This window comes from Cyprinus carpio, chromosome A4 (assembly GCF_018340385.1).
Source record: "Cyprinus carpio isolate SPL01 chromosome A4, ASM1834038v1, whole genome shotgun sequence".
Taxonomy (NCBI): Eukaryota; Metazoa; Chordata; class Actinopteri; order Cypriniformes; family Cyprinidae; genus Cyprinus; species Cyprinus carpio.
In genome coordinates, this window is record NC_056575.1 from 15160728 (window position 1) to 15177664 (window position 16937).

The following is a 16937-nucleotide window of genomic DNA, read 5'->3' on the forward strand; positions in this document are numbered from 1 at the left end:
TTAAATACTTAAACATTTCCACTGTTATTTTTCCATAAACAAAGATACTGAACATACACTATGATGGGCTTGTTGTCAAAATGGAACCTGGGACCTTTCAGCAACATTTAACCAGCAATTATGAAAAATAAATAAATAAATAAAACAAATACTGCAAAACCAACAATAGTCAAATACAGTGTAGTATATAATATAGTGTTAATACATAATGTTGTATATAATATAGTGTAAATACAGTGTTTTTCTAGAGGAATTGTATTTTCTTCTTTAGAACAGCTATGAGGTAATGGCTGCTGAAAATTCAGCTTTTCCATCAGAGGAATAAATTGCATTTATATAGGCCTACATTAAATTAAAATTAAATTAAAATTAAATTATATATTATATAGGCCTACATAAACCCCAAAACATAAAACAGTAGGTAAACTGGATCCTCAAGTGGCTTTGACTGCACCTGATTATCTGACATCATCATTTTCATGCATATATGACAAAGACCTGTGTAAATATCAGGTAGTGTTTTGCACAGTGACCAAAGTTCATCTTGTGGTGTTACGCTTAGTTTTTTTTTTTTTTTTTTTTTTTTTTGTATGTGCGTGTGTGTGTTTCTTTCAATAAACGTGTAATTATGTTACCGCTACCCAGCATCTCCTTTCAAATAAAGACCCTTTAACCACTGGTTGCATAATCACACGGTTAATTGTGCAGGAGGAAATCAATGTAGACTGGCATTTAGGTAAAACACTCACAAAACACTTGCATTTTACTTGACTACTTTCCACCATGTCAAGGTTTTATTTGACAGATTTTCAGTAAATATCATACAGTAAACAAGTGCTCTGCAAAAGTAAGTATATTTCCATTGAGTTGCATTTCATAAAAATAGTAGCTCACTTACAGGTTTAGTAACTAGGTAATATTAATACATAGTGTCATATTTATAGTTTTTAGCTGTACAGTGTGAACCGCGCTGTTCTTTAAGTTCTACACAGTGATACAGGCATTGCCTCCATGGCTCTACCGATAAATCATCTCATTTTAAATCACATTGTTTATCAGGTTGAATCTTTTCAGTGACGTCTCTTCAGCATTTGGCAAACTCAAGACAAAATAAATGGAAAAGCAGTGTGAATGCACGGACACTATTCTCTCTTTAAACAAACCAGCTACTCTATAAAATAAAGAAAAAGATAAGAAAAAAAACCCCTAAGGCCAGACACAAGTACATGAATGCAAATGCTAACTACGCAAGGTCATCACCTTTTTCTTGTTGTTGCGTTGCAAATGTGTCAGAATGCAATTCATAATGTAACACATTGCATTATTAATGTGATATTTGCATAATTCAGCAGCAGTTTTCTTTTTAAGGGCCAACTTTTGTCATGAAGGTAAAATTTGAAGTTTATTCAACATGTTATTAGCTAGCAAAATTTAAAAAAAAAAAGTCACTAAACAATTTTCTAAGACAAAAAGATTAACTGTCACTAGTGGTGATGTATAAAGTACAGCTAACACAGAAGACACTTTCAAACCGAGCAGACTAACTTGAACCTGTTGCGAAATCTGCGGGGAAAATATTCGCCCTCGCGCAGTCGATTTCTATTGAAATAAATGGATTTCACTCACAAAAATTAACCAAACAATAGTTTGAGTGCACCTTTACAGCACATTTTCCAAAAGTAAAGATACTTTTTTATTGCACTTGCATAAAGTATGGTTCTGGCTTTAAGATGACTTGTTCCTTATTCATAAAGTTGATTTTGTACTTTAAATCAAATTGTTAATTTCCTGTCACTATTGAGAGATATAGCATTTGTAGTGATCCAGCTCATTTTTCTCTTTGCTGATACTCTATGGCAAATACATTTGCTTTGACAATTTCATTGTCCATCTGGGATTTCGAAGGATGAAGCACTCAGAATGTAATAGCCACAGAGGTACACTCATTTTTTGGAGTGCTTCAATTAATTTGTCTTTATCAGGGAAATGCTAGCACTATCTTGTAATGACTAGATCATTGTCAGCTCTCCTTGTCATCTACAACAGTTGTCAAAGAGTGTCAGTGTAACCCTTCATCGCTTTATTTCTGTGGGAGATGAATATAATAGTGACGATATTATGTCAATGGATAGAACAGATGAGGTCTTGTCTGGGGTCATTTTCACAGAAACTACAATTGACAATAAACATATTAAAATGAACTAAATTATAAAAGTTAATTATATATATTGGATAACATTTTTGACAGTATTGCAGGACGAATACACAATGAAGCACCATTGGGGTCTTGACATGTTTGTTGTTTTTAAAAAAGTGAAGTGTGTAATTCCCGTGCCACCGTCAGTTATAAAATCAGTATAAAAATCATGAACAATTAAGACACTCCCTCAAAATCATGCAGTTGGCTGAGATCATGTTGTTTTGTCAGCCCAGAATTGCAGTTCTGTTTGATGCAACTAGATGCACAGAAAAGACCTATTTCACCTTCAAGTGATTGTAAAATGGTATATTTATTTATGTCAGTGACATTTATGGCAATGTAACTCATAAAAATGTGAATTATGAAAGAAAACACAGAATAATAATGTGTACTGAGGCCCAGATGTAACCGAAAAGTTTGTAAAATTACACCTTAACATTTCAAACGGTTACTTTTTTAAGCCCAAGTATTAAGCCCTTTCACACGACTCGCATCAATGTTCCCCAGTCCATTAAACTCAATGGAGCAAGAATCAAGCTAGAGTGAAAAGTCCCATTCACAGCAGGAATGATAACTAAAATGATAACTAAGTTAGCATCCACATCAACTCACAATAACATTCAGTTTATTACAAGCAAACAATGCAGTCATGTTGTCTGCTCCTTTAAATGCTAACTCAATTTTATAATGGTGGATTCTGATTCTGGTTGTCAGTGATTTTATGATTCATCAGCTGAAAAAAAGAAGAAAGTGATTCTCCTCTGCGTCATTACCCTACTCTCAACTTTATAGTTATCATTAGCGCCTTGGTGTGAATGGGACTTCAGCCACCTTGCTGTGTTGCACACAGATGTGTAACATGACACTTAAAGTTCAAACATTTTCAACTCTGACCTCATTTACTGTGGATTTTTCAAAGCGTTACCAAAGAAATCTCAAAGAAATTCCATTAGCTGAGACCTTTTAATTGGTTCTTTGTGTTTAAGTTAGCCTTCGATTAGCAAGCTAACATCTTAGCCTACTAGCTTAGCTAGTAGAGTCTGATAAACTGTGTCTATGTAGATACATCTAAATACAGCACAAGGTAGATGATGACATTCAAAGAAAAATAAAAAACACAAATAGCATACATTACCTTTTTCATGTACTTTCACTATGTGCTATTAGCAGGAACCATGTGAAAGAGACTTACCAACACATAACCTTTTATATGGGAATATGCTAATAAACAAATTTTCATAGCAGGATTTTGAGAATTAACTTCCTCGGAAATATTCAATGAATATCATGGATGCACAGCATATACTCTTTCCGGTACTGCATTTTATATGTTTACACGTCTACTTAAAGACAAAGTGCTTAACAAACATTTGAACTCCTGTCAAAGATATCATTAATAAATATCTGCACTTCTTTTAGAAGACTCTCACCTCTATTTCTATCTATGTATGAAAATAGCTTTGAATTTTATGTGGATATATCTATACTGTGAACAAAAATCAGCCTCTCTAGTCACAAATCAGCATTCAGAGACAGGGATGCGACCACATACTCATTCAGTTCTGGCATTACTGTTGCACAGTTTCTACGGAACAAGTTATCCAATGAATTTATAGCAGCCAAGGTTTTTTTTTTTTTTATGTCGTTGCCTATAATTTGGAGCTCCAATAAAGCATCAAGTGGTCTGCATAAGGCATGGGTGTCCACTTCTGTACTGCACAGTTTATCTCCAACCTGCCCCAACACACTTGCCTGGATGTTTCTAGTAATCCTGAAGTTTTTTATTAGCTGGTTCAGGTGTGTATAATTAGTATTGGAGCTACGCTCTACAGGACAATGGCCCTTCAGGAGCAGGATTGGACACCCCTGGCACAAGGCACTCTGCCCTAATCAAACCATTCTATATTTCATCAAAATCATCTTGGACTCAAATTGCTTTGTCTGTGTGCTCACGTAAAGGGAGAATAGATTGAGAGTCAAGAGAAGGTCAAAGCTCATTGGCTACTTCAGAAACTGGTACTCACACAGGGATTTGCAGCAACTGGTAGTCATAAATCATCAATAAGAGTTCGCGATTTTAAGAGACACAAGCGACCATCGGCATTGATCTTGAACTTGAGGCTTCAACTACCGATGTCAGTGTAGACAGTGAAGGTCATGTGATCTGTTTCCTGTTACAAATCTATATTGAAGTTGAGTAGTAACACCTATTGGCAACCACTTAAGTTTATATCGCTGTCAGTGGGAACGCACCTAAAAGTGGAATAGGAATGAATTCTAGATTACACTGTGTATGATATCAGTACTCAAGTATGGGCTCACAATGGTGTGTAAAGACCATATTTACAATATGTCTCACATATATGCAGTCATATAATATATCTATTTCTATATTCATTTTACCGACCCTTATACAGACATCTGCAGGTCAGTCTTTAAGGCAGAGTTCCATAGTCGAGCGTCCACTTATATAGAAGCTTTTTAATCATATTCATTCTTCAAATACACAAAAACTATATATCAGGCAACTCCTTCAGTATTCTTCATTTTTTAATGAAAGTGTATAAAAATTGCTGTAGCCACCAGTGGTGGTTCAAGAGTCAGTGGTTCTCTCTGAATGTACATCTCTGAATCTTGAGTGCTTTTCCCCCAAGTTCAAACAAGTCTGGGATTCTTTTTGCACGCAACATGCATCACTCATTCCACCGTGGTTCTATTTTTTGAGTGGATGCTTCCAGTTCTTAAGGTGGTGGGTGTCATATCCATTAAAATAACTTAGAATAAAATATAAATAAAAAATGCTCTGTCTAGAAATGCATGGAAAGGTCTTTAGGATTGTGAAAGGGTGGTACTTAGTCAAGGTTAAAACCAATCTCTTCCAAGTAGAGCAAGCCTGTGAAAAGCAATCAAGAAGAGCCCAAGCCCAACCAGTCCCAAATCAAGGCAGATCATGGCCAAAGATTGGTCCAAAACTTGGCCAAAAGTAGTCAAGGCCAAAAGTAAGGTGTGAACTTGGGCCTGAGATTATGATGAGATGTTATCTGCTGATGGTGGAGGTGGCTGAGTGCAGGGTACTGGGAAGCTTGTCCGAACCAGGGATCTTCCAGGGCCCTGGGGATACTGTGGTCTTCCTGCTTGATGCACTGTTGCTGGTCTTGGAATTGTGGCTGGGACGACTCATTTGCCCTTTCTCTGGTTCCTTTGTTAGGGCTTTGAATGGCACCAGAGCTCCATGTTGGTTGTTGCAACCATCTAAGCATCCGTTTCCCCCATTCATGTTGGTGTTATCTAGAGAAGTTTTAGGTGAGTCTCGCTTTCGAGATGGTGTGTTGCTCCGCTCCCTCCTGCGCTCCTTGGACTTTGCCCGGCTACTTTTGAGGGATTTGGGCTCTCCCGCAAGTTCATCAAGGTACTGTTGCTGACTCTTCCCTCCACTAGAGCGACGGTTGGTCCTGCTACCCTCCCTCTGCTTGGTCCCACCCCCAACTCCACCTGCCAGGGCTGACCTCTTCCCCACACTGGCCTGCTCCAGAGCCCTACTCTCTGGTCCTCTTGGACCCTGGGAACAGTCTGGACCTACTGCTTCCAAGGACGATGTATGAGGTGGGTTGGTGGGTGGGTTCATATGAGAAGAAGCTGATGGATTAGGTAAGCTGTCGAGGGGTGGTGCTACTTCCGACAGACTTGGGGCGGCTGTAGTGTGAGCATCCCAGGGGGCGTGACTATCTGCTGGGGAAACATGGAAACAGTTACATCCAAACATTCAAACCAAAAAAGAAAGAAGCACAAATGGAAACACGCTCACACACTAGTGTAAGAAAGATTAGTGGAAACAAGGCTAACACTGGCAGAAAAGTACTATCTAACGAACATGAACCACACACTCCCAAACCAGTTCAGTGCAAACCCCACCCTACAGCTGATTTCATCGATCAACTCAATCATATTGAGAAAATTCAGTTCAAATTGTAATGGATTCAATGACAAACAGTAATGCTATCTATCAAAATACTAGGTTAGGGTTTAGGTTGGGGTTAGGGGTTAGTAATTCTTTCAATGTTGTGTATGTGTAGGCATTCAGCACTGTGGTTTACATGACCAATGAAATCTTTAGAATCTGCTGCGAGGTGGGATTAGCACTAAACTGGTTTGCTGGAAAAAAATCACACAAACCACATTAACAAAAAAAACACCAAATGTACTGTGATATTACTATGGCTGTTCTCTACATTGTACCATGCAAATGGTATGGGATATGTATTATGATAATTATGCTTGAAGTATGTTGGAATACCAGGTAACTACAGTACCATGGTACATTACCACCTCATACCATCAGTGTATCATGGAATTGCCACAATATATTTCTTGTAAGGACACAAAGGACTATATGATACTGTTTGCATACATACCATACCAACCCCCATTTCTGACAGGGAATGGGATAGTTTTCAGCCAGTAATCTAGTTTCATGTGTGTCTGCTGGATGTGAAATCAGGTTGTCCCATGGGCTTATTCTGCTATCCACCCAACCTCCACACACACACACACACACACACACACACACACACACACACACACACACACACACACACACACACACACACACACACACACACACACACACATCACACCAAGATGCTAATATTGTAGTGACATCTCTACTCTTCCTCTCCTCAGACTTGCAATACACAATAGCATATTTTATCCACACACTCACAACCCAAACTGAAAGAGTGTCACCAAACTTAATATTCTCATCATACATTCCTAATCCTACCTGTCTCCTCATATATCACAGGATACACTGAGGACTGCTCAGCTTTCTACCAACCTACGAAGCCTATATGCGCCCAGGAGTCCATTTCAACCAGTGCTAACAATCGAATTGGCTGGGAATTTCAACACAAGAAAACAAACACTTACAACAGCATCTCTTTATCATTATGCTCCAAATACAAGGAAATACATCAAGTGTAAACAATTATGTATCATTGTGTCTCTGTGATAGCTTCTTCTTACTCTACTGTGGTAAATTTCTCTTGTTTATATGGTCCATGTGTAGAAATCACTGGCCTATAGAGGAAAAAGATGAATCCAAGCTCATAAAGGGATTTTCACTGTGAAATAGAAGACAGGTATGGAATATAAAACCATAGAGGCTGGCACAACCATCGCATGATGACTGTATTTCAGCTAGGTTTCTGTGGCGGCACTGAGATCTCAGTAGGACACTAAACGCATGAGAAGAGATGGCCAAGTGTGAGCAGAATTCAAAGTCAAGTGCGCATAGGGTTGTTTCAGAGGTTGTTATGAGCTCAAAGGCGTTAAGTTTTCATCACAGTGGAGTCAGTTACAAGAATGGTAAGAGTGTATGTGCATCTAGGGGTAGATCTGCTGTTTCTTTTTCAATTTGTGAATTTCAATAGACGTGTGCTTTCACTGTATCACCTAAAAGGAGTATGGTTGGACAATATACTGAATCTTCAAAATATATTCAATATTATTAGTTGGTGATGGTGATAAAAAATTGCAATGATTTTGATGCACTTTTTATTAGACCACTAATTTTCCTAAAAACCACAGTGGTAGGCCAGTTTGGAGTACTAATACAAAGATAATTTAATAGGATCTCTGATTTAAACTTCATTAAAGTGGTGATAAAGCTGGGAAATTCGATTCATTTATGTGAATAATTTTGCATGTTTGCTTCAAAGACTCAATGATTAATTTGGGTCATTGCTCAAAAATGTTAATGGAAATTCATGCTTAGCATTGTGCATGTTATGCAATGTTATGCACTTTTAAACCATTTCACAGCAATACATACTGTAAATATCTACAAAAATCTGTAAGAAATTTGACAAAAGACTATTTTTTATCTTTATCACCCCTTCACAGAAAGCTCAAAACAGCCTTTACTAAATGTTCTCTTGACAGATTCAGATACAAAACACACAATGTTATCAACTATAAATGCTATTATTTATAAATTTCTTTTATATACTGTTTATATAAATTAAATGAATAAAGAAAACAAAAAACAATCCAAACCACAGCACTCCAAGAAAGAATGATGATTGGTGTGTTAGAACGCATGCACTTTGTTACAAACCGTGTCTTTAGGATGGCCCATTAGGAAGAAATAGGGGGAGCCATGGTTGTCACTTTTCATGCACATGGAGAGACTGGAAGGTACCATTCCTATAAGAGGTGAAGTAACAACCTAGACCAATCGTTAGGGTTAGAACAGCAGCCACAGGCTAAGACAGTATTAAGATCAGTGCTGAGGTAGTATTCAGTGAGGAAAATTGAGAACAGAAGTGAGAATTACTGTATTTACTAACAGCCATAACACTGATGAAAGAGAAGAAGACTAGCTATATCTACATTAATACAAAGAGCATGCTGCCACAGTCATGTTAATGAAGTGTTGTGTTAGCAGGAAAATTGTATTAGTGTACAAGAGAATGTTTTTTTTTTTCAATCGCTTTGGCTCAATGCTTGAATGAGATATTTTTTTCTCTCAAAACAGTAAGTTCATATCATTGAAAACTTTGTTGCTTTTACAACATTTGAATTTCTTATTAATTTTATGCAAGTTCTACATCTTTTGGCACATGTGACCAAAAGAGTAAGTACAGTACAATAGTCTATAATTTGCAGAATAACAATCCACATGACTTGCTGATCAAAACTTATTAGTTAATTCTCAGTGAAACTACCATGTTCTTCACAACTAAAACATTCCTTTATTGCTTGTTGGAGAAAGTGGTAACAGCAGTATGAACTGATGGCGATATCTATGGACTTGTAGTGTAATCTGCTAACCCAGCTAGATGTTTTTATTGTTGGTGTTTTATTTTCTTTTAACATTAGAAATTTAGTGAAATAATAAATAATGATATAAAAAATAATGATAGATATCAATCTGCATATGTGATGGAAATTGGTTAAGATGATCTTTGGTATCTCCTTTGAAGGAATCTTGAGTAAAACAGTTAAATATTTAACAAAACACGTACAAAAGACCTGAACCAGAAGTGACGCAACCTGTTATGCAGAATAAAAAATTTTGTTGAGCAAAGCCCTAATTTTACTTACTGTTGAAATCTGTTTCTAAAAAGCTCAATATGACACACAATAGCATTCAGCTAGATAAAACTAATATTCTGCTATATTATAAACAGTCTGTGTATATATAAACATTTCCATGGGTTGATTAAAGCATTTTGACCACTACAGCCTTGATATTTAAAAAAAAAAATGTTTTATTTTGGTGTCATAAGCCAATTTAATGACACTATAACTAATTTGTGAAGCATGTAAATGTTATACATTAAAAACAGTTGTGACAGTTGCACTTACAGTTAAAAGAATGTTAAGACTGCTTAAAAAAATGAGCTAAAGCAGTTGAGAAAAACTAACCGATGGTGACCTTTTTCTAAAATGATCTACTAGGAATTCCCATTGAGAGCAGATTATTAATAATTATGTATCCAATAAAACCCGTCAACTGCAGAAATTTTGCTCCTGGTGTGAATAAATCTATAAGAATCCATTATTTCACAACATATTTCAATATGTATGTTGTGAACTTCTGCTAATCTGCTATATTATTAATTTCTTTATACATTACCCAATAAAATAAGACCTTCTCCAAAGATCTGTCATGTAATAAGACACATGAATGATTACTCCATCTCCTGAGAGCCTGTAAACTAAGTGAACTAAAGCTGTAGACATTTTCTGAGCAGTAAGGTACGTGTTAAGACAAACTGTGTAAACCTACCATATTCAGGGACCTGCCCTGTGCCTCTCTTGAGCAGCAGGCGAACCCTACGGCCACCCGATTTGATGAGCTCAATGGCCCGCGCGTGGGTCATATCCCTCGTGCTCTCTCCATTTATTTCAATGATCTGATCACCAACCTGAAAAAACAGACAAAATATGGCTATTATCTGTTTGAAAAGGCGTTTTTGATGGAAAATCCATCCTAAGCAAACAGTCTACTCTCCAGAATGTTTATCTAGCATTCAAAAACCTAAGTTTGTGAAGACAGAAGTGCAAATGCATGTACAGAACAGCAGTAATTATTTTCTGACAGCTTTGAATTGCACCCTCTCTGGTTTTAATGATAAAATTAATATGACTATCATTTATTAAGGATAATTATTCAGTAGGATCAATATAGGTCCATAACTCAAGTCGGCTGTTTCAGTTACGTGCTAATCAGCATTAGCAGTCATGAATGAGATCGAGTACTAATTAATTTCAGGATTAACATAAATGGATGAATGAATCATGGGTACAAGGTTCCTATGAGCTACAATACTGATGCTCTTCATCAACCTTGAGGAAGGTGTATGACTACGGAGGATAATGAGGGACTGGTTAATTGCCCTTCTTTGATACAAAGGAAGCTGGTATGATCAATATTACTACAATTAGTGTTGCTCACCAACTTATTTATTTCTCTTAATAATTTATGATTTAGCTTAATATTGCAGCAGTTGCGTCTCTAAATTCATCTTCATTACAGCATAGCCATCAAAATGCCACTTGTGTAGCGAATCCACCGCCTTTAATACATTTGAAGAAAATTACTGTCAGTACTGTCAGACTGTCTGATCATTTGCTGTGAGCAATATTCCTGTTATTATGCATAATCTGTAGGTCTCATTGTGTGTGTGTGCGTGTGTGGGCTAAGATAGTTTTGCTTATAAAACGGTTATAGATTTTTTTTTGTTCATTTGTAAAATATCTCTGTTACCCTGTCGAACAAACACACATTTTTTGTTGTTTATCAATGTTCCCATGTAGATGGATTTATCTCAATCTCTTTTCAGTGTTTTGCTCTGCCAAAATATCTTTAAACTGGTATGTTAAAAATATTTGAAAATAAAGTAAAAAAAAAATTGTCGAGACACTTGAATTTTGTTTCTTTCTGTTGCTCTTCTTCTGCTTCATTACTACTTGACTAATCATTCAGAAAACCCATAGACTAGTTAATGATACATACTAATTTATAATACCTAATTTGCTTTATTTTATTTTTTACACACACACACATACGCACACGCACACCCACACCCACATTTTTATAATGCAATGCAATGCAATTCAATGCAATGCAATGCAATGCAATGCAATAATATAATATAATATAATATAATATAATATAATATAATATAATATAATATAATATAATATAATATAATATAATATAATATAATATAATATAATATAATATAATATAATGTAGTAGCCTAATGATTGTTTGCCATTGTGTAAAATAAAACATAGCATAATAAATAAAAATTATAATCATAAGCATATTGGTTATTAGAGAAAAAAAATATGATTGGGAAAAAAAGGCAATCTGAAGTCAATTAGGAAAATAATTTTTCACAACTTTAATAAATACTATCATAATTTCCATTAATACAGAAACAAATAATTTAGACAAGGTTGCATAATTTTGAAAATATAGGTTCCCCTAAAACAGGAAAAGCATATATGCTAATGCTTAGCATGTACAGTACAGGTCAAAAGTTTGGAAACATTATTATTTTTAATGTTTTTGAAAGAAGTCTCTTCTGCTCATCAAGCCTGCATTTATTTGATCAAAAATACAGAAAAAACAGTAATATTGTGAAATATTATTACAACTTAAAATAATAGTTTTCTATTTGAATATACTTTAAAAAAATAATTTATTCCTGTGATGCAAAGCTGAATTTTCAGCATCATTACTCCAGCCTTCAGTGTCACATGTAACTTCCAGTCTATCACATGATCATTTAGAAATCATTCTAATATTCTGATTTATTATGAGTGTTGGAAACAGTTCTGCTGTCTAAAATATTTGATGAATAAAAGGTTAAAAAGAACTGCATTTATTCAAAATAAAAAAAAAAAATTCTAATAATATATATTCTAATAATATATTTTCTTTACTATCACTTTTTATCAATTTAACACATCCTTGCTGAATAAAAGTATTGATTTTATTTAAAAAAAAAAAGAATAAAAAAAAATTACTGACCCCAAATTACTGACCAGTAGTGTATATTGTTATTACAAAATAATTTATATTTTAAAAACATAGCTTTTTTTTTTTTTTTTTTTTTTTAAAAGTATAACATGTTCTGAAAAAATATTAAGCAGCAGAACTGTTTCCAACTTTGATAATGAATCATCATATTAGAATGATTTCTAAAGGATCATGTGATAATGATCCTAAAAATTCAGCTTTGCATCACAGAAATAAATGATAATTTAAAGTATAATAAATTTAAAAACAATTATTTTAAATTGTAATAATATCACAATATAAATTTTTTTTTTCTGTGTTTTTGATCAAATAAATGCAGGCTTGATGAGCAGAAGAAACTTCTTTCAAAAACATTAAAAATAGTAATGTTTCCAAACTTTTGACCTGTACTGTAGGTGCACTGAACTTGTCTTGTGTCTGTGGACTAATTGGCCAGGGGCTGGGGAAAAAGAATGAGCCAATTATAGTAACAAATGGAGTATTCCTCTCAAATGGTCTAGATAATGTGGAAGTCCGGACAGGTCGCTGCCAGTGCTGGGCGGCTAGTTTTTTATGACTCATTAAGATCTTGTTTGAATGAGGGGCAGAGAGCAGTATGACCCTCAACTCTCTCATTACTGACAAGGAGTGTCTCGTTTTTTTGTTCCTACACTATGTCTGGGGCCGGTTCCTCTGACCTCTGGGCTTGAGATTGTTAGTAAAAGCATCACAGCTAGCAGTGTCAGCATCTCTCTCATGTTTTTGGTGTATCTAGAGGGCATGTGTGGAAATCAACAGGAGCAGCAGTGTCTACTGGGGGCTATATGACTTCATGACTTTTTAAATACCACGGGTCTGTTCCACCACAAACTTATTATAGATTCAAAAGGCATTTTGTGTGCTGCGGTTATATTTATGCTCCAAAGGAAGACAGGATGATGTTTACAGTCAGAACTGAGGCTCTTGAATGGAAGGGAACGGTCACTGTGTGTGATCTGCAGGTAATGGACTAAATATGAAAGGCTGTAATGAGAGGTAGAAAAAGCAGACAATATCCTAAGGGGACTGTTTTATTCACATTATCTATGACAGCTTCATTACAGATACGAGCTGAACAAGGAGCAGAATAGCAGCAGAATAAGATGGATGGGTAGATGGACAGATAGACAGACATACAGGAAGACAGATGATGGATGGATGCATAGATAGACAAATAGACAGACATACACAGAGATTGACAGATAGAGGATGGATGGATGGATAGACCAAAAGACAGAGGAAGACAGACAGACAGAGATAATGGATGGATGGCAGGATGGATGGATGGATGGATGGAGGGATGAATAGATCAATGGACGGACAGACCAATAGACAGACAGATGATGGATGGATAGATGGACAGACAGACAGACAGACAGACAGCCAGACAGACAGAAAGGCAGACAGATGGAAGGACAGGCAGGTAGATAGATAGATGGACAGATGATGGATAGATTGATGGACAGACAGATAAGACAGACAGCAGAACGCTCACCCTCATTCTTCCATTGCGTATTGCTGGTCCGTCTTCAGCCAATCGCAGAACGAACAGGTCCATCTTATACTCGCGGCCTCCACGGATACTAAAGCCAAAACCTTTCATACCCTTTTCCAAATCAACCGTGAAGTAATCAAAATCCTGCAAACACACACATACATATTATGGACATTTTATGGACATGCATAATGCATACTTTATGCAAATGAACTGTCAGTGCTACTTCAGTGATGAATTATGATATTTCTACTCCATATAAAACTGTAGCACAGTGTATGCGTGAATACATAGTGGGATCAGAGCTACCTGTGGCATCCTGTAGTCGGGTAAGGGGAAGGTGCGAGGGTCAGTGGACAGCTGTCTGTAGTCCAGCAGCGGGGGGTGTCTATAATCGAGCGTTGGTGGCTGTCGGTAGTCTGCTACAGGAGGGTGTCGGTAGTCCACCGGGGGCTGCCGGTAATCAGTGAACGGCTGCCGAATATCAGGTTTTACATCCTGCCTTGCTTTCACCTCTGACCTGTAGCTGGACAACCAATTAGAGCAGAACCAATGGCATTTGGTGAAAAAAGAGTTGGACTATGGTGTTTTTACTACTATGGTGTTTTTATGGCGCTTTCTTGTCAAACTTGTCTGCAAAATGTGGACCTATATATATATTGTATGTCTTGTATCTTATACAATCTTATATCTTATATATATACGAACTGGGAGATTCTCTCATAATATTTACTCTGTTTACGTCTGTTTTCCAGCAGATGCCGTCAAAAACGACTTACCCCTGACGGAGCTACCTCTCTAATGAATTTTAAAGTTTAATGCAGGATAATGTTCTGTTGAAAATGGCGAAGCCTGAGGAGCTCTAGGGTGTATATTGAAACTTGAGTGAGCATGGAGAGGAAGTGAAATCATTGGTCCCTGCAGGCTATATAAATGATTAAAAACTGTTTTAAAGAGCCATGTAGGTAAATTATTCATTTCTGTAAGAGATAAGTGATTTTACGCAACAACCTAACAGTGAGAGGAAGTCTGTGACTCAGAGAGGTTCAGATTCACTCTATAAATAGTGAACTTTAGTAGAGTTTTAACCTGAATACAGAACAAGTTTGACTTGAATTCATCCATTCAAATGATTAGGGATGCACATTATTTCAGTTCCATATTGGTTAAAAGTAATCTTCAGCAATATATATATAATTAATAACGTTCATGCTGGACATAATTATGATGTCTAAATCCATTAGCATTTAAAATTACTGTTTTTTTTTTTTTTTTTTTGTAGCCAACAAGTGTAGCATTTTTTTATTTATTAATATCAGTCATAACATACAAGGGTGTGGTTAAATTAGCAAAATTTTGCAATATTTCCATAGCGAGTTTTTGCATCTTTCAGCAATTTTTTTTTTAAATCACTTGGTTTCACCCTTACAAAATTCACAATTATATGGATTTCTATTGAAATGACTTTCACAGAGCAACAGTAAAACTAGTGCAACAGCTTAAAACATATTTAAGTAATAATGTCATTTGTGTTGGTGCCTTGCCTGCTGTCATGGCTGTAGATCTGTACTGGCACTGCGGATGGCTGGGTGGGTGGGTTCTGTTGGGTCACTGAGCCGGGCTGATTGGCTGGGCTGGATTGAGTGACAGGGCTTGGTTGTGCTTCTGAACTATGCTGCATTATGGGACTGGGGTGAGGTGCAGAGTTGAGTTGAGGGGTGGAATTGGCTGGATGGGCAGCACCGGTCTGGTTCACAGTGCTGGGTTGGCAAACTGGACTGGGCTGGGCCATAGGGCTCTGCTTCTCTGAGCTGCCTGCAGAAGGCGTGCTGTTCGTCTCTGAAAAATAGAGTAAAGACAAAAAGCTAAGCTATTTTCAGAACTTCTCTTTGTAACACAGGTATTTTTAATTCTAAAGCAATAGTTTAAGGGTTGCATGAGTACCGTTTGCATGTAATTTTACCACTTAATTCACAGAAATAATTATGCAAATAAAATAACATCGCAAACATGCCCAAAATCTGTTAATGCAATTTGTATCACACAGTTTTCCATCTTGGAGGCTGGTTCTGAGCGCTAGTTCATGAAGTATTCAGCAGACTACCATAATCTGGCATACTTTACTAAACGGCACAGCATTACAATTTTGACTAAGGAAGAATCTATATTAAACATAATTTACATAGAAAGGAAGCATGTTAGCATAAAAAAGGTTGCCATTTGTATTTAATTTTAGCACTGACACTTCAGTCACAATCTCACGAACCACCTGTAATTTTATCTCAAATTACCATTCAGAAAAAACAGTAATAGCATCCAATCACATTTTATCTTCTAAAAATACTTATACTATGTTTGAAAAAAAAAATGTAAAAGGATAGCTTGTTTGAAATACAGTAGCTCAGATTACTTTTTTAAAAAAAAGTCAGAGGCTCCTTAAAGCTAGTGTAAAATCTCTGCTTCACCAAGTACATGGCAAAAATAACGTTCCAGAAACACACTGACCAGTCCTTTTACCCCACCCTTTTCCATTATTCAGAAAACAGGTAGTCCCGCCCAACCCACACTATTGGTTGAGTCATTTGACATCTCAGAGCAATGTTCAGGAAGTCAACCTATAAATGGCCCACTAACAGTTGTCTCTGCATATTAAACTCAGATAAAAGAAAGTATTTTAATATTGAAATGGCTATTACACATAGTCGCTTCAGTAGAAGAATTAGGTAAGAATCAATATTTGCATAAAAGTCCCTTTCAAACTCTTTCACAGATGTCAACTTACCCTCCTGAGGGATGATCCTGAGTGTGACGCTGAGTCCCGCGTCCTTGATCAGTTTGACGATGTCGGCATGTGGCATGTTGATGATAGACTGATTGTTGACAGCCAAAATACGATCTCCAACCCTGAGCTTCCCACAGTGGTCTGCTGGACTTCCCTCAATGATCCGGCCGATCTTATGGGGTACGGCTGACAACACACACGCACAAATACTTTTTACGTAACATATCGAGTGAGCTCTCTATCTGCACTCTGTTCTTTCCTGTTAGTGGATCTGTTTTTATATATGAGCGTGGGCGCTGCATTAGAACACTGTAACTAGCCTCTTCAGCCCTCAAATAGAAGTGCATCCATTATTAATACACAGGTTTATGAGGACATGCTGCAC

The 16937-nt window shown here is 36.4% G+C and overlaps 1 protein-coding gene across 16 annotated transcripts in view; it reads right to left on the reverse strand.

Moving 5' to 3' along the window:
• Positions 1–2492: 2492 nt before the first annotated feature.
• Positions 2493–16937, reverse strand: part of LOC109061653 (membrane-associated guanylate kinase, WW and PDZ domain-containing protein 2-like) — a 173590-nt gene continuing 159145 nt past the window's right edge. For 6 of the 16 annotated variants that reach the window (XM_042742778.1, XM_042742760.1, XM_042742796.1 and 3 more), the window contains 6 exons: positions 16553–16738; positions 15315–15609; positions 14080–14296; positions 13771–13914; positions 9993–10131; positions 2493–5929 (listed from right to left, as the gene is read on the reverse strand). In XM_042742778.1, the coding sequence (XP_042598712.1) occupies positions 5238–5929; positions 9993–10131; positions 13771–13914; positions 14080–14296; positions 15315–15609; positions 16553–16738 (1673 nt within the window). In that variant the 3' untranslated portion in view covers positions 2493–5237. Of the gene's footprint in view, positions 5930–8315; positions 8427–9992; positions 10132–13770; positions 13915–14079; positions 14297–15314; positions 15610–16552; positions 16739–16937 lie in introns of all 16 variants that reach the window. The other 10 variants (XM_042742808.1, XM_042742873.1, XM_042742849.1 and 7 more) reach the window with 5 other exon arrangements.